The 21886-nt window shown below is 46.2% G+C and overlaps 2 protein-coding genes across 3 annotated transcripts in view; both read left to right on the plus strand.

Annotated features, from left to right (window-relative positions):
- The first annotated feature begins 52 nt into the window (after positions 1–52).
- Positions 53–5635, plus strand: LOC135188221 (protein FAM83D-A-like). The gene is made up of 4 exons (XM_064167516.1): positions 53–886; positions 2108–2275; positions 2835–2959; positions 3196–5635. Exons 1-4 carry the CDS (start codon positions 419–421, stop codon positions 3584–3586), a joined length of 1152 nt encoding a protein of 383 aa, XP_064023586.1. The 5' UTR covers positions 53–418; the 3' UTR covers positions 3587–5635.
- Positions 5636–7016: 1381 nt separating this feature from the next.
- DHX35 (DEAH-box helicase 35) overlaps positions 7017–21886 on the plus strand; it is a 33339-nt gene continuing 18469 nt past the window's right edge. For both annotated transcript variants that reach the window (XM_064167749.1, XM_064167750.1), the window contains exons 1-10: positions 7017–7073; positions 10467–10600; positions 10970–11062; positions 12142–12219; positions 15360–15464; positions 16734–16795; positions 17928–17997; positions 18514–18573; positions 20751–20863; positions 21211–21307. In XM_064167749.1, coding sequence (XP_064023819.1) covers positions 7034–7073; positions 10467–10600; positions 10970–11062; positions 12142–12219; positions 15360–15464; positions 16734–16795; positions 17928–17997; positions 18514–18573; positions 20751–20863; positions 21211–21307 — 852 coding nt within the window. In that variant the 5' untranslated portion in view covers positions 7017–7033. The remainder of the gene's footprint in view (positions 7074–10466; positions 10601–10969; positions 11063–12141; positions 12220–15359; positions 15465–16733; positions 16796–17927; positions 17998–18513; positions 18574–20750; positions 20864–21210; positions 21308–21886) is intronic.

A 21886-nucleotide genomic window follows, 5' to 3' on the forward strand; every position in this document is an offset into this window, starting at 1 on the left:
CCTTGCTCGGCATGTGGAGCTTGGGTGACTAATGCAGCACTTCCCCTTTCGCTGGTGCTTTCTTGCTGCTTTGGGCACGCACACCTGGAATGCAGCCGCCCCTATGGGAGGGCCACCTGCCCTTTTAGTTTGGGAGCAGCCGTTTGAGCTGGAGCGGGGCGCAGATAGGGGCTGGTCTTCTCCCTGTCTTATTCAGGGGCGCCGAGAGTAGCCGCCGGGTTCTGCTCTTCTGTCTGTCCCTGCGCCCGTTTCCTCCCCGCTGCCTCTGTCCGGATAGAGCAGAGGCTCCGCTGCCGCGGGGCAGGCTCCATTCGCGGCCCCGCCGGCTCCTTCTTGTTCCCCGGGGCCGGACGGAAGGCGGAGAAGAGCCTCCCATGCGTGGCGCGGGGCGGTGGAGCCGCTATAAAGACTTGGGGCAATGCTGAGGCGGGACCGGGTCATGGCTAACAGCTCGCAGTGCCTGGAGGAGGGCGCCGGGCGCTGGCCGCCGGAGCCGCCCGGGCCCTACAGCGAGGCGCATCGGCTGGCGCTGGAGGAGCTGGTGGCGGGCGGCGCCGAGGCGCTGCGAGCCTTCCTGCGGCGGGAGCAGCTGCCGCCCTTCCTCTCGGAGCCCGAGGTGCAGGCCATCGCCCGGGGCGCGCTGCCGCCCGCCGCCGGCCCGGAGCCAGAGACCTCGCTCGGCGCTTCCCTCGACGCCTCCTCGCTCACCTACTTCCCCGAGCTGTCGGACCTGGAGCCGCCGGCGCTGGAGCTGGGCTGGCCGGGCTTCGCCAGCGGCGCCTTCCGCGGGCTGACGCGGGTGGAGGCGCATTTCCAGCCGGCCTACGGGGCCAGCGATTGCGGCTGCAAGGAGGCGGTGCGGCGGCAGATCCGCTCCGCCCGGCAGGTGGGTGAGTGCGGCCGCGGCGGGAGCGGGCTGCGGGACACACCGCTTCGCTCCGTCTGTCTGGGGCCTGAGATTGGTCGTGTCCTCTCTCTTCTCCGGAGAGATGCTAAACTCCTCCGGACATCGCGATCCTGGAGAGCCTGCTTTGGGTGACCCTGCTTTAGCAAAGCTGTTGGACTGGGTGCTCTTCACTGGTGCCTTTCAGCCGTGCTGGGGTTCTCGGATTTGCCACTTCGTTTTCATTTGAAGAAGCGCACGGGTTTATTTCCTCTGGGTTTTTTTCCGTATTGCTTATTTTCATTTGTTTCTGAGTTTCTTGTTTTCTCCACACACACATTCCCCCCCCCCCCCCCCATAGGTTGATTATTCACAGGTTTTTTTCCGCGATATTGATGAAAACCAGGTCCGTATTGTCCAGCCCTCACTCAGTTCCCTCATAGACTTGGCACCTAAGAGCAATTATATCTGAACCGTGCCGATTCCAGGCCCTTTGAAGTAGTTGTTGCTTCCACCTCGTGTGGTGCATACACAGCGAACCTCGGCAGTTCCCCCCCGGGAAACGTCTTGTAAGGGCCGTAGATGGTTCGTGAGAGTGCATCAAATCTTAGCTTGAAATAGCATGTGAATCTGACAATAAGTTGAATAAGACTCCCATTTTTGTCTCTTGACTAGGAATCTGAGACCAAATTTGGCTAACACGGATCTAGATACCTGGTTTTGCCATATCTCTGGGTGAGGGAGAAACCTGGAGCAATATATTTGTTTAGTCACTGCTCTGGTTCTTCTGAGGTATTCTCTGCAACTCCCAAACATCTCCACGGTCAGCTCAGTGCTCCTTTTAGACCAGGAATATTGATGTAGCTGAAGAAGACTGACAACAAAATGTCCTTCTTCTCCTCATGGCGCCTACATATATTTTTTTACCAGCTCACTTAGATTTTTGGAGAGGTGTCAAGTTTCTCTCTGCCTTCCTAGGTCTTGGCACTGTTGTAAACGTGGGGGGAAAGGATAAAATGCTCTTCACAGAACTTTAACCTTTCTGATGTCTGTTTCACGCTTCAGGGGTTCTGTGAACAACAGAAGAATATAACACAAAAGACCATAACCACCAGAAAAAAAGAGAAAGGGGGAGGCAATAGTCGATTTGAAAGTCAAACTCCTCAGGTATCACATCCCCACGGGATGAAATAACCTAATGATGTCTTCTGAAACTTGTTGCAGATGATTGCCCTGGTTATGGATTCCTTCACGGATACTGATATCTTCAAGGACCTCTTGGAGGCTTGCAGCCAGCGGCAAGTTAAAGTATATATCCTCCTAGATCAGTCTTTATTTTCCCACTTTCTGAAAATGTGCAAGGATCTGGGAGTTGACTTGGAAGAGGAGAAGGTAAGCCTTGAGATATTTACATGGGTAGATCCTCTTGTGACTGTAACCTTGGAGCTATTAAAGCAGATACAACTGTCCCTGCTGTTACAATGTAAAACGGGGATTGTGTAGCTCCAGCTCTTTCCTGGAAGATTTAACTTGTCATGCATAAGAAGGAAATTATTAGAAGTGAAAACTTTTAAGTGGATGTTAGAGGTGCTTTCTGAGCGCAAATACTACTTGAATACTCAAGGAAATGCAGTTCCTAAAACACAAGTGGAATTCTCAGGCTCAGTGAGACTGCTTAGAATCTGCTTCTCCATCAGCTTTCACAGTCTGTGGGGTTTGGGTCCTTCAGAGCTTAGGTTCTTAGTCACATTCTGCATAGTCTGTGTATGGGTTTGCTTCTTTGACTACTAAAACAAGATAAAATTATCACTTGGTTTCTATAGGGTGAATTTCATGTCACTGCAGAGCAACCTTTGCTCATTGCTCAGTGATGGACATTGTTGTGTGTTACTCTTTTGTGTGCAATCACTGAACTCAGAAATCCACCTGACACTTGCTGTATCTTTACCAGCTGATGAGAGTTCGAAACATCACAGGGAACATTTACTACACCAGGTCAGGTGCCAAAATTATTGGAAAAGTCTGTGAGAAGTTCATGTTAGTGGATGGCATCAGAGTGACAACAGGCTCCTACAGGCAAGTGCCAGTTTCTTTGTGTTGCTTAATGTGATTTTTTTCCCATGGAAAGGCAAAACCAGAAGTGTGGCAGAGCCACTTTTCCTTGTCAGTGTGTGTACCCCTAAAGAGTGCACTGCCCATCGTTTGGGTTATAAGAGCAATTAACTCATTGTGATGAAAGAGAATTTTCAGTTAATCCTTTGTGCACTTTTTGTTTTGAATTAACTTGGAATTCACTCATTCTTCTTCTCTAGTTTCACCTGGACAGATGGGAAGCTGAACAGTAATAACATTTTGATCCTATCAGGCCCTGCAGTTGCACATTTTGACCTGGAATTCCGCCTTCTTTATGCACGGTCTAAGCCTATTGACCTCGGAGAGTTCTCCATCTGCAAGAAGAGCAAGGTGTTGGACCAGCTGGTCAGGATAACAGTGGATTCCAGAGACATGACCAGGGAAAACTTCCTGAGAATGGAGTTTTTGTATCTTAGAGCGTTTGTAGGAAACCTGAAGCAGAAGCGAAGCTGGCTGCATGCCTCGAGAGAGGCAGTCTGTGTGCCAGTCAACACCATGCACACCTCTCCTCCACTGACTAAGAGGAATGGCTCTCTAGTCATGAGGCCACACTGGATCGGGGAGAGATGAACTGCCAGGAGCAGAACCTCAGCAACTGTGTCCACCCATCCACATCCAGCACTGCCTTACTGTGTGAGCGCAGCTGGGAAACAAACCTCCAAATGAGAGAAAGCGATACTGGAGTGGTGGCTTTGTGTGAAGACTGTGGTAGTGCACATGAGCAGATTCGGTTATGGTGGTGTCTTGGCCTCTGATGTGAGCCTCTAACACCTGGAAAGCCAACACTGACTTCTAGTATTCCATCAGATTTCCATTTTTCAACCTATTCTTACATGTTCTAAGCTGATGGGGTAGCAGTGTCTTAGTTCAGTGGCTCAAACCTTTTTCTTTAGCAAACCTAGGTCTAGAAAATAATTCTGCTTAAAAGTCTTCCAAAGATGACTCTTTGCATTGCTCCAAAATCAGCCTAAGCTTAGTGTTGTGTTGCACAAACTCTCCACAAACCATTTCATGACACAGAACTGCAGTAACCATGATGTGGAAGCTAGTAAATCAGTACCATGCTGCTAGTCCTCAAATGCCACATCTTCACGAAGCTGTGCTGCTAGGCAGATGGAGCTGGCATCAGGTGAACAAGGCTTTTGCAATGACTAGATTTCAAATGACTTTTCTTTCTGGTTTATAAGAATACTTGGGTCGTTGGACATCACACAATAAACAATTGCAAGGAAAAGATTCCTCAGACCCTGCTGTGCCCCTGCTGTGTTTGTCGTAGAGCCAAACAAAACCATTTTCTTGACATTAATATATGTAGTTTGGGGCTTCTTTAAGGTTGCTCCTGCTGTCTGATCTTGGGTGAAAAATGGAATAGATCTGAAATCTGTGAAGCTGTTGCAGCTTCTCCAAAGCCTTGCTTTCACCAGACAGGCAGCGACAGGCAAGTCAGAAACAATCAATTTTTAAGGTTTGAATTTAGAACTCCCACCCATCTCTGGAGAAAACAAAAAACCCACAAATGAATAAACATCCTCCCAACAGCTGTTCACTAAGACACTGAAATTCCAGCAGCCAGTACAGAAACTCATGTTAATCCAACCATGGCAGCTGTGGCTAAAGCAAAGGGAGAGTATTTCTCATGTTGTTCTTGAGGCTCTTGCTACTGTAACAAACTTGGGCTTGTCCCCTGCAGGGTCTGGGCTTCAAAGGCGAAGATTGAAACCTAGAAGTGGAATTTCATGTGGATCTGTGCTAAACATCAACAAAACAACATGAAATTTGGCGTGTGGAGCTTACAGGCGTAGCTTGAATTTACTGATGAGAGTCTGTACTCCTAGGCTTAAGAGTTATAGAAATGGACTACTTCTGCTTCTCCTCAGCTGTGAGTGTTCATTAGTTTACAGACACATAATCTTCTTCCATCCAGATGTGAAGAAGTTTGAAATACACATTTTTGTTAACTATATTTTCCATAAACACAAATCACACACAAGGCTATACCCTGTGCACAGCATTGTTTGTGCAGTATTATCCTCACACTACTTCCCTGTATATGTTTCCTCAAACAGAAATGTTTAACTCTATTCTTCATCTCATTTCTTTAACAGGTCACTCTTTCTACGTAGGGCTTTTTGTCAAGCTAGTAACAAAGTATTGTGGTAAGAGTTGTATTTATTTTTGATAGAATGGACTTAACTTGAAAAGTGCCTGGAAATAAATAACTAGAATTCGAATTATAACTGAATTATAACTTTAATTGTAACTGAATAACCTCTTGCTCACATGGTTTCCTACAGACTGAGCTTGAAGAGTGGCCATGGAGATACAGCACTCTGTGAATCACCAGTCACACTGTGTGCCAAGCCATTAATGAACAGGAATGATGAAGATTATAAAAGGGGGTTATATTTTTCTCTGGTAGCATGAGTTTTTGACAGTATGACTCAAGTTAGTAGAAGCTATTTATCCCATCTTGTACTTAACTCAGAGTCCACGTTAAATTTGATTCAGCAAGAACTTTCATGGGCTACGATGAGCCTGTGATAGGCCACAGCTGGGTCTCAGAACAGATACAATGAAAGTTAAAAGTCCTTCACTGCTTGGTGTAAAGTGCAACGGCTGTGATGAAGTTTCCTTTCTTCAAGTGAAAAAAGGAAGTAATTAGCTAGACCTCATTAATGACACAAAGACTTTCTGGAATTGATCTTTCAGTCCTGCTCAATCCTAGGTTCTCCCCCAGGCTATACTTCTCTTGTTAGTAAAATGAAGTTTGTCTGGAGGGCTTGGCCCATTCCTTTCTCTTTGACTCAGAGGGGAAGGGTGAGTTTCACCCACAACTGAGGGTCATTTTATCTCAGCAACATTAATTCTGAGTGTCTGGCTAAGAGCATAGGTGTTACAGCTGGTATTACAAAATGGGAACCATTCTCACTGTTAAGGTACAGGAATATTCAGCACTGATGCTTTTCTCTGGCAGCTGCAGTGTTGGCAAAGGACAGAGCCCTTTTCCTTCAGAGAATCATGAAGTGGTTTAGGTTGGGAGGCCCTTTTCAAGGTCATCTACTACACACCTCCTGCAGTCAACAAGGACATCTGCAACTCCAGCAGCTTGCTTAGAGCCCCAAACAACCTGACCTGAAGAGGTTCCAGAAGATGGGGCATCTACTACTCTGGGAAGCCTGGGCCAGAGTCATAGAATCAACCAGGTTGGAAGAGACCTCGAAGATTACCCAGTCCAACCTAGCACCCAGCCCCATCCAGTCAACTAGACCATGGCACTAAGTGCCTCATCCAGTATTTGCTTGAACACCTCCAGGGACGGTGACTCCACCACCTCCCTGGGCAGCCCATTCCGATGCCAATCACTCTCTCTGTGAAGAACTTCCTCCTAACATCCAGCCTATACTTCCCCCGGCACAACTTGAGGCTGTCTCACTACCTTCAGTGTGAAAAAAAAGAGTATATTTCCCACCTAGTCTAGGTCTGCCCTATTTTAGTCACAACAGGCCCTGCTCAAAAGTCTGTCCTCAGCTTTCCGTGGAAAGGTCACCAGAAGGTGTCCCTAGAGCCTTCCCTTTTCGAGGCTGAACAATCCCAACTTTCAAAGTGTTCACATAAGAGGAGTCCCAGCTGTCATTTTTGTGGTCTTCTCTGGCCCCACTCCAACAGGTCCATGTCCCTCCTGTGCCGAGGATTCCAGAGCTGGCCCCAGCCCTTGCAGGTGGGCTCTCGGCAGAGCAGAAGGGCAGAATCCCCGCCCTGTGCTGCCCATGCTGCTGGGGGATCAGCCCAGGACGCGGCTGGGTCTGGGCTGGGAGCTCAGGGGGCCGGCTGCGCTCAGTGCTGCAGTCCGTTCCCTACGCAGACGCCGAGCAGCAGAGGCTGTCCCGAGCAGCACCACCGGCGCCCAGCGGGGCGCGCTCAGGCTGCCGCCGGCCCCGCTCGGCTCCCGCTCGGCTCCCGCGCAGCGGCGGCGGTCCCTGCGCCCGCCCCGCCTTCCGCTCGCCCTCTCACCCCAAGATGGCGGCGCCCGCGGGACCGGTGAGGTTTTGGAAGCCGGGTGAGGGGCCGCGGCCGGTGCGCAGCGCGGCGGTGCGGGGCAGGGGGGTGCGTGTGGGGAAAGGTCTCCGACCGCGCTCTCTGGGGCAGGGCTCGGAGCGAAAGCCGAAGCGCAGCCCCCTGCGGCCATCCGCTTTGGGGGTCGCGGGGACCGTGGGCAGGAGCGCGGCGCAGGAACGCGGTGTCCCTTCGCTCTCCAGCCCGGGGGGCGATGGGCTCTCTCTGACTCCAGCCGGGCGCAGGCTGCTGCCGGGGGTGGCAGGGAACGGGGCAGAGTTGGGGTGCTGCCCTTCGCGGTAGCCTCGGCTGGCCGAAGAGACAGGGGAACGCCAGGATTTTAACGGGGAGCGGGGGGAAGCCCTGCCCCTACTGGCGAGCAGCCCCAGCAGCCGCACACCGGGAGAGCAGCCCCGCAGGGGAGGCTCTTAGGGTGCTGTGGGCGCCAAGCTGGCTGCGAGCTGCTCATCGGCAGTGGCAGCGAAGAAGGTCACCGCATCCCGGGCTGCGTGGGGCAGAGCATTGCCGCTGGGCTGAGGGAGGTGATGGTCCCCTCAGCGCTGGCAAGGGCACCGCCGGAGTGCCGTTTGGGCTCTCCAGGAGCAGGGGGACGTGGACTTGCTGAAAGAGGTCCACAAAATGAGGGGCCACAGAGATGACTGCAAAATTGAAGCACATGGTGTAGAAAGGGAAGCTGAGAGCTGGGGGCTGTGCAGCCTGGAGAAGAGCAGCTTCAGGCAGGTCTTTTCTGTGTGTGCAAATACTCGAGAGGGGGGTCCTAACAAAACAGAACCAGACTCCTCTCGGTAGTGCCTGCTGACACTACGAGAGGCAATGAGCAGAACCTGAAATATGAGAAGATCTCCTTAAATGTGAGAAAAACGTTTTCTGCTGTAGCAGTGGTCAGGTTTTGGAGCGAGCAGGTCAGTCGTGTGGGTTGTGAGGTCTCCCGTTGAGCTGAACGAGGACCTCAGCACCCTGGTGTAAGTGACCTTGTAAAGTGCAGGATTCTGGCTTGGAAAATCTCCACTTCCCTCCCAGCATCTGCTGTACCACTGTAGTCATTCCCTCAGGATTTGGGCTTCCCAAAGGGGAAACTTAGTAATTTTTCTTACCTCACTCACTGCATTGTATTCTGTTGTGGTTTGCAAAGCTGTTCCAGAGTTAACACTACATATAAGTGCTTCTTAATAGAGTATTCCAGTAATATGTATGCACAGGGAATATATGTAAATGTTGGAACTTGTGTATTAAAAGCAAAACGAGCAAAGAAGATACTGTGATGAGAAGCAATATCTGTTAACTTCATTGATTTGTCAAGATCTAGATATTTAAGATTATGGGATGAGATTTAAGAAGGCCAAGTGCAGGGTTCTGCACTTCGGCCACAACAACCCCAAGCAGCACTACAGGCTGGGGACTGAGTGGCTGGAGAGCAGCCAGGAGGAAAGGGACCTGGGGGTACTGGTGGATAGTAGCTGAAGATGAGCCAGCAGTGTGCCCAGGTGGGCAGGAGAGCCAAAGGCATCCTGGCCTGCGTCAGGAACAGTGTGGCCAGTAGGACAAGGGAGGTTATTCTGCCCCTGTACTCAGCACTGCTCAGGCCACACCTTGAGTGCTGTGTCCAGCTCTAGGCTGCTCAATTCAAGAGAGATGTTGAGGTGCTGGAAGGTGTCCAGAGAAGGGCAATGAGGCTGGTGAGGGGCCTGGAACACAAACCCTGTGAGGAGAGGCTGATGGAGCTGGGGGTGTTTAGCCCAGAGAAGAGGAGGCTCAGGGGTGACCTCATTGCGGCCTACAAGTACCCGAAGGAAGGCTGTAGCCAGGTGGGGTTGGTCTCTTCTTCCAGGCAAACAGCAACAGAACAAGGGAATACACTCTCAAATTGTGCCAGGGGAGATCTAGGCTGGATGTTAGGAGGGAGTTGTTGCCAGAGAGAGTGATTGGCATTGGAATGGGCTGCCCGGGGAGGTGGTGGAGGCACCGTCCCTGGAGGTGTTCAAGCAAAGCCTGGATGAGGCACTTAGTGCCATGGTCTGGTTGACTGTATAGGGCTGGATGCTAGGTTGGACTGGATGATCTTGGAGGTCTCTTCCATCCTGTTTGATTCTATGATTTTAAGTCCCTGATTCTTACTCATCATGTACTGGGGAGTGAGTAGTTATTGGAATAATTAGTAACAACTCTTAAAATGGGACCAGTTTGCTATAAAATTTGCTTGGCAGCTTTGAACAGGGACTAATTGTTTTTAAAAAGTGGGAAAAGCCCCAAAAGCAGATCTTACAATACAGGGAAATCCTTACTTGAGTGCTGGTTCAGTTTTAGGCTTCTCACCACAAGAAGGGCATTGAGATGCTGGAGCAGATACAGAGAAGAGCAATGAAGCTGATGAGGGGTCTGCAGAACAGGGCTGGTGAGGAGCAGCTGAAGGAAATGGGCTTGTTTAGCCTAAAGGAAAGGAGGTTGAGAGGAGACCTTCTGCCTCTTTACAGATCCCTGAAAGAAGGTTGGAGCTAGGTGGGGATTGATCTCTTTTCCCATATAACAAGGGAGGAATGGTCTTAAGTTGCAGCCAGCAGGATTTAGATTGGGCACTTGGAAAAAAAATCTTTATTGAAAGGGCTGTCAAGCCCTGGAACAGGCTGCCTAGGGCAGTGGTGGAGTGCCCATCCCTGGAGGGATTTAGAAGCTGTGTAGATGTGCTGTTGAGGGACATGGTTTAGCAGCGGACTTGGTAATGTTGGTCAGTGGTCGGAATGGATCTTAACAGTCTTTCCAAGCCTGAATGCTTCCATGTTGCTCTCTGCTCTCAGACTTTCCCAGTTGACTCTGCAGCTGCAGACAATACATTCTGTTACTGAGATGACTTTTTGTTTCTAGTTTGCTTCCATGATTCAGCATTTTCAGCTGTCAGTTTCATGGTGACTTGCAGCAGGAATAAACTGGGGTTTAGTTAACTGAGGTAAATTCTCATCTGGAGTGAAGGGTACATCTCATTGGCAGGCAAGCTGAAATGCTTGTGCTTGGGATGTTAGTCAGGGCAAGTTCTCTGACAGGGAAGGATATTGAAGATACTTCTAAACTGTTGCACAGAGAAAGAAGAAAGTTCCCAAGATCTTGCTGGGTATTTTCTCTTGTATTCTTTGTTTCCTCCATTCTTTTCTTTTAGAAATGCAAGTACTTATCCACATGAGAACCCTTTTTCTTTTTGAACCAGCAAGAGACACACATTTCATTTGGAAGATAATCTGCATGCTTACTGTTGGTTGATATTTTGATTATTTTCATGGAAATGTCAGTCTTTTGATGAGTGCTGCTACCCTTGTAAGGAAGGTATTTATTTTGCTTGCACTGCAGTACACTTAGGCAGAAGTTACAATTAACTTATGTCCTCTAGGCACGGAAGGTCCTGGTGTCAGTATCTCAGAGGAGAGACAGAGTCCTGCTGAGAGCAGTGGCGTAACCGTCATCTACAATCCTTATGCGTCCCTTTCTATTGAACAGCAAAGACAAAAGCTGCCTGTTTTTAAGGTACAGGAGTTCTTTTCAGTATGCTAAATCTGTTGGATGATGTCTGGCTTTTGTGTCTGGAGGATCTCTATAGGATCACTTTACCACATAAAATACCAGTTTTATGACCTTACTGTCTTTATTTGTTGGAATTGACTGTCCCAGGTGACTGTTGCTGACAGTTTGGCAGGCTTTGTAGGTTGATGATATTGATGATATGCTGGAGGTGTTGCTTACAGAGCTTAAGGAACTGTTTGGCTTTTGGCATAAACTCCAGGTGAAATGGATTGACTGTGTCTGCTAGGTGTGAAAATGTTGCCATTTGAATAGTTTGGGTTTTTTTTGTACACACGTGTTTTTGATACAGACATGTCATCTTCTCTCTTCCAGCTGAGAAATCACATCCTTTATCTGGTGGAGAACTATCAAACTCTGGTGATTGTTGGGGAAACAGGTTGTGGGAAATCAACGCAGATTCCACAGGTAAGTGTCTGTTTAACTTGAGAAAAGCAGGTGCTCCTGCAGGGGGGTTTATGTGAGAGGTTAACCCAGCAACCCAGAGCTGCCCTATGAGGCTGGAACTCACCTGTGTGACCAAAAAGGAGAAAAAGAGAAGGAGAAACCAGGATGAACTGAGATTTCTGTAAGAGAAACCTTTCTTTCACTACAGGAAAGTACCATACACCAGAAAGAAGTCTATGCTGGTACAGACAGTAGTCTTTGTGCTATATCAGGTGTTTATTACTCTATCAGAATCATTTCAAACATTTTATTGAAGATACATTTTCCAGAAGGAACAGAGAGACACATTTTGTTATAAATCTTCCTCTTGGAAACCTTTGAAGTTTGGTGGGTTTGGAGAATGTTCTCTTTTGTGACAGGTATTAAAACGGCCTGAGAATATTTCAAAGTGAATTATTGATTTTAACTTTAAAAATTGAGTCTGTTGCTTCATTGCAAGCACAGGGTTTGTGCTGCTTGGCTTTTCTTCTTAAAGGGGGCTACAAAATGAAAGAAGAGACAAAAAAATAAATGCCTAAGACCCCAAGAACTGCTGCTGGATGCTTTGTAGAATCATAGAATCATTTATGTTGGGAGAGATCTTTAAAGAACAGTGAGTCCAACCATTAACCCAGCACTGCCAGGTCACCACTAAACCATAGATTCATAGCATGAGTTGGAAGGGATCTTGAAGTTCATATAGTTCCAGCCTCCCTACCATCGTCTGGGACACCTGCTAGGCCAGGTTGCCCAAAGTCTCATCCTGCCTAGCCATTAACACCTTCAGGGAGGGGACATCCACAACCTTCCTGGGTAACCTCTTCTAGTCTCTCAGCACCCTTATTATAAAGAGCTTCCTGCAAGCATCTGTGCACAGGGAGCAGGTATTGTACTGTGCTGCTCTTAATGGTGATGTTAATAAGGCACAAAATCTCTAGGTAGCTGATTTGCCCAAGGTCAGTGAGTGTCTGAGACAGGAAAGGGCACACAGTGAGGAGAACCAACATCTTCTGTAATCTCAGAATGACCTCCACATTCTTCTCTTCCTCATTTGTTTGCAGTACCTGGCAGAAGCTGGCTGGACAGCTGAAGGAAGAGTTGTTGGAGTGACGCAGCCTCGTCGAGTCGCTGCTGTTACAGTGAGTTTCTCTGTGTCCATGTTTGTTGTCATTATAACCTCCAGTTTATTAGCAGGTTTTGCTGAGTAGCAGAAATCACAAGTGCATGAGCTCTTGAGTGAATAGATGTTCCTGCTTATCTTCCTCACAGAATTGCTGGTGCTGTAGGTGGAATTGAACCTGATTACTAGGTCTTGCCAAAGATGCCAAGGTCAGCATTGCAGGTGTAGAAGCTTTGAAATGAAGTTGAGTGGTATCAGTGGAATATGAATCACTCTGTTGTGCAGTCTCCTTCTCTGGGGACTTTCAAAACCCACCTGGGTATGATCCTGTGCAAGCTGCTGTGGGTGGCCCTGCTTTAGCATGGGGCTCGGACTTGATCCCCAGAGGTAACTTCCAACCCCCACCATGCTGGGATTCTTGGAACCCTGTACTGAGGTTAGAGCTGCACTGAGTTGAGGCATTATTGGACTGGAACTATGCCTGTGAGACCCTTAACTTCTTTCACAAAGTGAAGTAGTGATGTAAACCTGTGCACAGGTTTAAGGTAACCAGTGGAACTAAAAGGAGAAGAGGAGGCTGTGTAACTTGTTCTGGCAATTCATACCATTTGTTGTTGGGAGCTGTGTTTTTTTATTTGTGTCTCCTTGTAAGAGTGTGAAGGAAATGACAAAACAATTTTATTTGAAATCCTTTCATGCACACGACTAAAAAGGCATAAACTCAGTTAGATGTGCTATGAGAAGGAAGAGGAGATGCTCAATTGTACCTTCCCCCAGCAGTCTGCACAGAAGATATCCAGTGTTCCTCACCTCCCTGCCTGCTGCCAAACACTGACTTGGTGAGCAGCAATGTCTGCTGCAGCTTTCTGTTTTACAGCAAATGAGGTGCCATTTTGTAACCCTCATCTTTTTATCCTTTGTAAAATATTAATGGAAGCTGCAACAGATCAGTTTATGTCCCTAGGAAAAGCATAGCAGACTGAGCAGCTGTACCACCTGCCTTTTCATCTCATCCAGCTTTCTTTGACCTGATCCAGCATGGTTAAGGTCTCTAGCAATGAGCTGCATCCTGTGCTTTGGGCAATCTGCCTGCAGTCTCCTCCCTTTTCTCCTTCACAGGACATCCAGCTGACAGTGCACAGTTCTGCGGAAGATGTTGAGTATGCTGCAATGATTTCTTAGGACAAGCTTACTTCTCTTTTCCCTTTGATGTCTTTACATGTTGATTTGAAGCCTGAAATCAAATGATTACTGAATCAGAACTTAGTATTTAGACACAGTAGGGTTTTTCTATGAGAATGTTGTTACAAATTGTCTGCACCATGTGGCTCTTGCAGGGACGTGAGGGGTAGAGTTAGGGGTAGAGTTGATGATTTATGGTTGTGTCTTGAATTGGAAATGACCTTTCATGGTCACCCATGTGCTTAGCTTCTTTCCCATCTAGATTATGTGGATTGTCAGAAGTATAGAGGGGTAGCTGCAGAGGCAAAAGACATAGTTAAACAATTCCTGAACTTCTGCTTGCATTGCCCTGAGTGTCAGTTATCCTGACTGCTTGGGCTGAGTGGAGTGATAAGATTCCAAGTGAAATGAATTCACTGCCTGCTGATATGATTTAGAATGTCGCTCCACTGACTGATAGTAGCTTCCTCTTGCAATTTTCCTAGGACTGATGTGTGCATTGTGAGTTTTATTGTGCCATTAGCTGTTAAATATCTCTGTGGTTTCCTGGCCTGATAGTACCTAATATTCTGCAGACTAAATCTGAATAACTCAAGTTTTTCAGCTAAAGGAGCTATTGCCATAAAACTAGCTCAGAGTAGTACTACTCAAAAAAATATGTAATTGTTCTGCCAGTTCTCTGTTTTCTGCATAGAAAATTCTGTATTATGAAAAGTAGAGTAGCATCTTTGCTAGAAATTTATAAGTCTGAGTAAAGTTCAGGAACAGATCAGCTTAAGTGATAAATTTTGCTGCATGCCATATCCCTGAACTCTTTCCCTTTTTGTGTTCCAGCTGTGTTCTTAAATTGCACTCCTACAATTTCTGGTAGGTGGTCCCTGCCCAGTGGGGTGGCTGCTTGAATGGTTGCCTTTGTAGGTCTATCAGACCTTTTAAGAGAAAGGTATCTCTAGCTTTCCCAAGCAGGAGCTGTGTGAAATGGATTCATTAAGTTATGCTGAAACCTTCTGACAGCATTTACCACTTGCAATTTCAGTATGTGCTGTTATGTTGATTAGAATTTAGTGCTTGAACAAGAAGAAACCATTCTCTGTTCCTATTTGCATAGAAACATATAGAAGATTGAATTAAAAGGGACTTTTAGAGGTCATCTAATCCCTGTAGTCAGCAGGGACATCCACAACTTGAGCAGGTTGTTTAGAACCTCCAAACAACCTAACCTGGAATGGTTCCAGGCATGGGGCATCTACCATCTCTCTGGGCAACCTGGGCAACCTCACCACTGTCAGTGGAAAAAATTGTCTTCCTACTATCTAGTCTAAATCTCCCTCCATTACAATCATATAATCAGCCAGGTTGGAAGAGACATCCGAGATCATCCAGTCCAACCTAGTACCCAGCCCTAGCCAACTAACTAGACCTGTCCAGTCCTTTCCTGAATACCTCCAGGGATGGCAACTCCACCACCTCCCTGGGCAACCCATTCCAATGCCAATCACTCTCTCTGGCAAGAACTTCCTCCTAATATCTAGCCTAGACCTCCCCTGGCACAACTTGAGACTGTGTCCCCTTGTTCTGTTGCTGGTTGCCTGGCAGAAGAGACCAACCTCACCTGGCTACAGCCTGCATTTGGGTAGCTGTAGACAGCAATGAACTCTGCCCTGAGCCTGCTCTTCTCCAGGCTGCACACCCCCAGCTCCCTCAGCCTTACCTCTCGTTCTGTCACAACAGGCCCCACTCTAAAGTCTGTCCCCAGCTTTCTACTCACCCCCTTTAAGTACTGAAACGCCCCAGGAAGGTCTCTTGGAGCCTTCACTCCTCCAGGCTTAGCAACCCCAACGCTCTCAGCCTGGTCTTGCAGAAGAGGAGTTCCAGCTCTCAGATCATTTTTGGGGGGAGTTCTGAATGGATGGAACCATGATGTGATGAAGATGTGTGCTGTGAGCTGCCTCTTGTTTATTAGAATCTCTTTCTCAGGTTGCAGGCCGAGTTGCTGATGAAAGAGGTGCAATGCTGGGGCATGAAGTTGGCTATTGCATTCGCTTTGATGACTGCACGGACCCACAGGCTACAAGAATTAAGGTGAAGCAGGAAGGGTGTGTGGTTCCTCCCAAAGGCTTAGCTGAAACTCTTCAAGTACTCTGTAGAATTGAGAGCATTGTGATGCCCAGTGAAGAGATGAGATAACGTTTCACTGTTCCATGTGGCTGCCCCAAGAGTGTGCTTGAAATGGCTGTGGCCATCCAAAGCTCGATGGAATTGGTGTGTGTGCTCTGGTTTGGCAGCCATTGTTTTAAATCTGAAGGAGGTTTCCAAGGTAAGGATGGCCAGATGTTGGGGTAGTGCTGGTGTGACCTGTTACATCACTCAAAGTCAGAGTGAAAGACTGCAGTGAATCACAGCTAGTGTCCTCACCACCCTGAAAATAGATTTGGATTAAAAGCATAGATAAAACCCAAGATGAGCAGGCTGAGAGTCATTTGCTGTGGCTTAAATAGGAAGCTTTGCAGCTGTTCTTGAGTGCTGTGAGCAGTATTAATACTGCTTGTGTTGGTATTGATGAGAGTTTGCTTTAGTTATGCTGCAATAGCAGTGATGATGAATGAGACAATTTACTTTGTGATTATTTTCTGAGGCTAGCAGCCCTTTAGAAGGGAAAGGAATGGAAATGTTTGTTCATTAAATACAGCTGAAATCTTCTCCTTTTTTTTGAGTGTGATGATTAATCATTTGAAGTTGGAAGTTGGGAAGTTTTTGCCTTGCATACCAGTTCTTGCCTAGTTCAAGGCCACATCTGGAATCCCAGGTCAAACTATTCTTTGATGGCTGCATCAAGCTGGTGGGTTTCCACTTGCTAGTAGGAAAAAAGTATGAAATTCAAACATTGCATTTTGTTGAGTAGTTCAGGTTTGTGTTCTGGTCAGAAGTGTGTGATGGATACTAAGTAGCGTGCTCTGAGATGATCAAGAGTGAATGTACAGACAGAATGTTACTCGTAAAGCAGATTTGACCACCTTGCAGACAAGAGTGAGGAAATGTCTGTTGCCATGCTCCAGTGCTGTCAATTTGGGTTTTGTTTTGTTTTTTTAATACAAAATAATTATTTGTAAGGAATCTTATAAGGAATCCAATACTGGTGAAGAAGCAGTCACTTTGATTATCTCTGGGTTCACACTCAGAAACACATCCTTGCCTTCCATAGCTGAAAAAAGATCAATTTAATAGATCATTAAAAGTAGAAAACAAGGAAAAATTTAGGCAAAGGCCTAGAAGTCATCTTTAAAAATTGTAAGTGTATCAAAGCTGCCTGTTAAGAGGTTTGTCTACATTTTTCTTTGCATTCCCTCTTAGTTTCTAACTGATGGCATGCTGGTGAGGGAGATGATGGCTGATCCTTTATTAACAAGATACAGGTAAGGAAACCTGGAATGCACTCTTGCAGAAGTGTCATTTGGTGAACAATTGCGTTTTCTTTTTTTTCAGACCCAAGGTGTGGTTATTAAATACCAAAAGATGTGACAATGATTTTAGGAATTTGACTCCTTTATGTTGTAAAGACTTGGAAAATCAATTGATCGCTGGAACATCAAACGTGCCAGGATTTGGTGCTGTGGTTTTGAAAGAAGAACTAAATGGAGCTCGCAGAGTTTGAAATGTTTCATTTACTTGTGTGCTGGTTTGGGTGTTCCCCACACTTTAGAAATCACACAGACTAGACTCAGCCAGCTCTGGAAATTGAATGAAGCTTATTATTTACAGCTTAGCAGAATATACAAGCAGATAGTTACAATATATACAGTTATAGACAGAAATAGACAAGGTAAAAGGTAATACAGAAACACAACAGCCCTCCCAGAAACCTGAGTCCCCAGGAGAGGCTCCCAGCTGCCCCTTCACCTTGCCCCTACTCCTCTCAACCCCTCTCAAGAATGGAGGTTTGGCCAGGGGGTTAGGAAGCAAAGTGGATTAATTAAAGAAATGGCAGAAAGGCTAGAGAGAGGGGGAATGCAGCTCAGCCAGTTCCCCAGCAGAAGTGGTTATCTATATTTTTATTTCTTGTTCTTATACATCTCAGCAAGCTTATGAGTGAAGTAGACATCACCACTGTTTTCCTTTCGCAGCTTATAATCTAGTTCTTCTCACCAAAACATCCTAGCTAGCTTCAAACTAGCACAACTTGTTCTAAAGTCTGTTTTTTTTTTCTTTTTCTGATGATAGGCAATAATAAATCCCAACAAAAAGAACAAACAACAGGCTATGCTGCAGTCCAGAATTCCTATGCAGGACATAAAAAAGAGATCTTCTTCCTATCTCTTTCCAAAAACTATCCTGAATAAGGATCAGTATGGATGTGCCACTTGGTGTTATCTACATTATTTTTCCTGCTTCATGTCTGTGCCTTTTTTTTCATTTCCAGTTTCCTAAGTGTAAACAGGCTTAGTCCAGCAGCACATTTCCAAGAATGGTATTTCTAGGAAACAAAAAGACTGATTTTAGTGTCAGTCAGACTGTTTCTAAGATCTTCTCTTCCTGCTTTATTCACAGTGTTCTCATGCTGGATGAAGCCCATGAAAGGACTCTTTACACAGATATTGCCATTGGCTTACTAAAAAAGGTTATTTCTTTTTAATGTTCTCTGTGACTGTTTTCATTTCCATCCTTTTTATTGAATTTCTGATCCTGGTGGTCGATTGACTGAGCTCATTTGGAGAGGGTGATTTCTAATTCCTCATTTATCCTACAGCCTGTTGTGCTGTAGACATCTGATACTCAAAATGCTCCATTGCCTTCCCCCAATACTGATGAGATTAATCTTCATTCTGCTGCTGATGTTGGGAGGTGATCTGACTGGGAGGTTGTTGTTGACTTACAACCTACTGACTCGCACCAGAAGTGAAGAGTAAGCCATAATGGTTACAGACTGAATGTCCTTCAAATGAATATATAGAACTTCAGTCATCAGGTCATTAGATTCAGGGCTGATGTGAGTGTTTCACTTCATCAGCTGTCTTGTAGCTTCAGAGTATTTTTAAAGAGAAGTTAGTGGTAAACTGGATGCTCAAAGGCCTGGTTCTAGCCTTCTATCTCAGACAAGACTTTTTACCCTGGTTGTTCTTGGTCTCTATCCTAGGTTCAGAAGAAGCGTGGGGACCTTCGACTGATTGTGGCTTCAGCTACCTTGGATGCAGAGGTATAGCTCACAGATTTGATTTGAAATGAAGCAGCCCCAGTTCTATTTACACACAGCTTATCCTCTGTGAAGCATTGCTGCTGTTGTGAGTGATGATGAAGAGAGGAAGGAGTGCAGGACAAAAAACTGCTGTAGTTAGGCTGCTGTTCTTGGTTTTCATTTTATGTTAGCAAACATTTTTGGGAGCAAATTTAAACATGAAACTGTTTTTCATATATTTTCATGTCTTGGTGCCTTTCCCCTTCTTATTGGTATTGTTAGATCAAAACATACTGGCTTCAACTAGTATAAGAAGCATTTGTTTAGCTCTTTTGCTGACAGCAATAATTTGACCACTAATTTGATAACCATAGACCACTAAAAGTAAGGGATAAAAGAGTAGACTTAATTGCAGTGAGATCTCACAAGTTCCACGATTGATTTGTGGCCTGTGGAAACTTACTAAAAATGTGGTTAATTTAATTTTGAGCAGGAACACAAGAAACACTCTGCTAGATCAGAGCAATGTCTCATGCAACCTGCTGTTCTGTCTGCACTAGCAGCAGGAAGAGGAGATGCTGTTTAGGGAGAGTGTATGAGTCTGTCCACCTGCTGTGGGTCTGTTCTCTCTTAGCTGCCTCAGCATCCAGAGTGGTTGTTATAGAGACATTAGACAGCATATTCCTACTGCTTCCTGCTAGTGTCTGTTTATGGACCTGCTGTTTCTTAATTTGTCTTTGAATCTGCTTGCTGAAGCTGTAAGTCTCCAGGACACCATGTGAGAGCTATTTTCAGAGGTTTGCCACCTGCTGTATAATGAAGTACTTGAGTTAATTTTTTTTTAGCTTGCTAGCTTCATCAGGGGCCTCCTAGTTCTGGTAGTGTGGGATTTGGGCTTAAAGGAACCCAAACAAACAAACAGTGAAAACATAAAATCAGTTTCATATTCGTTTCTCCTGTCACCTTTGATTCTGTAAATTTCACATGTGCATCCTCTCATCCTTCTCCTCAAGCAGAGCTCCAGCCTTTTCAGTCTCTCCTCATAAGGCAGCTGCTTCATCTCCTTTATCATGTTCAGTGCTTTACTCTGTGCTGCTTCTAACTCAACCATGTCCCTCATGAAATGTGTGTTGCACTGAATCATTGATTTGTTTGGGTTAAGAAGGGACTTTTAGAGGTCATCTAGTCCAAGCCCCCTGTAGTCAGTCCCCTGCGGTGAGCAGAGACATCAAGTAGACCAGGTTGTTCAGATCCCTCTCCAGCCTGACCCGGAATGATTTCAGGGATGGGACATCTACTAACTCTCTGAGCAGCTGGGGTCAGGGTCTCATCACTCTCAGTGTAAAAAAACAAAACAAAACACCTTCTTCTCTCTCTTCTAAATTCCCTCTTCTGGTTTAAAATCATCACCTCTTGTCCTGTCCCAACAGACCAGTAGCAGTACCCTATAGGATGCTGCTATCCATGCACTGCAGGAAGGCCTGACCTGGTGTGCTGGAGGTCTGTTGGTGTCAAATCACCAGCTTCAGGCCTCCTTCTGGCCTGCTTCTGACTGACCTTGACCTGCTAGGTGGACTGGAAGATGAATTTTTTGGAGGGCTGCCATGTGTGGTTTAGCAGCTTGGGCCATGGGCTCATCACACTCAGTGTAAAACATTTCTTCCCTCTCTTTGGTCTGGTCTTTTAGAATCATAGAATCAACCAGGTTGGAAGAGACCTCGAAGATTACCCTGTCCAACCTATCACCCAGCCCTATCCAGTCATCTAGACCATGGCACTAAATGCCTCATCCAGTCTTTTCTTGAACACCTCCAGGGACAATGCCTCCACCACCTCCCTGGGCAACCCATTCCAATGCCAATCACTCTCTCTGTGAAGAACTTCCTCCTAACATCCAGCCTATACTTCCCCTGGCACAAGTTGAGACTGTGTCCCCTTGTTCTACTGCTGGTTGCCTGGGAGAAGAGACTGGAACAAGAGGGGATGGAGGTCCCACCCCTGGAGACATTCAAGATCAAACTTGATGTGGCCCTGAGCAGCCTTATCTAGCTGAAAGTTTCCCTGCTGACTGCACAGGAGCTTGACAAGATGACCTGTAGGGATCCCTTATGACCCAATGTCATCTGTGACTCTGTAGGTTTCTCCCTCAATACTTTGAAATCTCAAACTTGGAAATGTTTGTTTTTATTTTAATGTAGAAATTCAGAGATTTCTTTAATCAGAATGATACTGGTGACCCCAGCAAAGATACCAGCGTGATCCTTACGGTGGAGGGGAGAACTTTTCCAGTGGACATCTTTTACATACAGAGGTATGTTCCTGTTTGATCCTGTCAGTGTGGTCAGGAAAGTGTGTGTGTGTGTTATCATATTGTCTAGGTCAGGGCTCATAAATTCACAGAGCAATAGCAAGGGGATGTGACATTCCATCTGGGGGAAGCATTTGGATATTTCTTATAGCAGCAGGCATGTTTGTGAGTTTATTGTAGTGTAAAGATACAAGTTAATTGCTGAAGGCTGATTGCCAAGCAGGCATCATGAGCTAAATATGGCATGGCTGATGTGTAGTGTCCAAAGCAAGCTCTGCATTGGTTCCTTTTGGGAGTGAGGAGTCTCCTTCTATTTTTCTGCTAATACCTCCTATTTTCTCTCCCTATAGTCCTGTTCCAGACTACATCAAATCAACTGTGGAAACTGCAATGAAAATTCACCAGGTGGAGAGTGATGGTGATATCCTGGCGTTTTTAACTGGCCAGGTATGGATAGATGCTTTGCTTTTCACTTTGCAGTGCTTTGTGAAGCTGCCTCAGTCTCCTGCTTTCTTCAGCTGTGCTTGCTTTAATCTCATTAAAGATGACAAATATTTCTGCATTGATGGGAGCAGAATCAGGCCAGTCCAAAAGACTTTTAGAGAATGTAATTGTGGTCTGGATTTGACAAAGCTGGTGATGGATGATAGTTTTTCTCATTTAATGCTGTATGCTTTCAGCCTTGTTACGCAGTGGAAAAGCGTGTGGGGTTTGGTGCTAGTCACAACTACAAAGCTGACAGTGAGTCACCATTAATAATGGAGGCAAATGGAATTTACATTTGTTAGGCTTAGCTTCTGAAGGCTTTGACAGAAAAACAAATTGCTGTGAGACAAAAATTTGCCAGCCTCTTCTGCTCTATTTATGCCTGTCAGCTCACTTTGTAGCTGAGCAGAATAAAGGGGAGGTAGCTTATAATTTATCCAATGAGGAGCTGCCTTGAGCTTCAGTAACATCTTGCTGATTTTTTTTTTTGCATAAATTCTTCATCCCTGTTATTAATTTGACTTTGAAGGAGTGAATTGG

The sequence above is a fragment of the Pogoniulus pusillus genome, chromosome 29 (assembly GCF_015220805.1).
Source record: "Pogoniulus pusillus isolate bPogPus1 chromosome 29, bPogPus1.pri, whole genome shotgun sequence".
NCBI lineage: Eukaryota > Metazoa > Chordata > Aves > Piciformes > Lybiidae > Pogoniulus > Pogoniulus pusillus.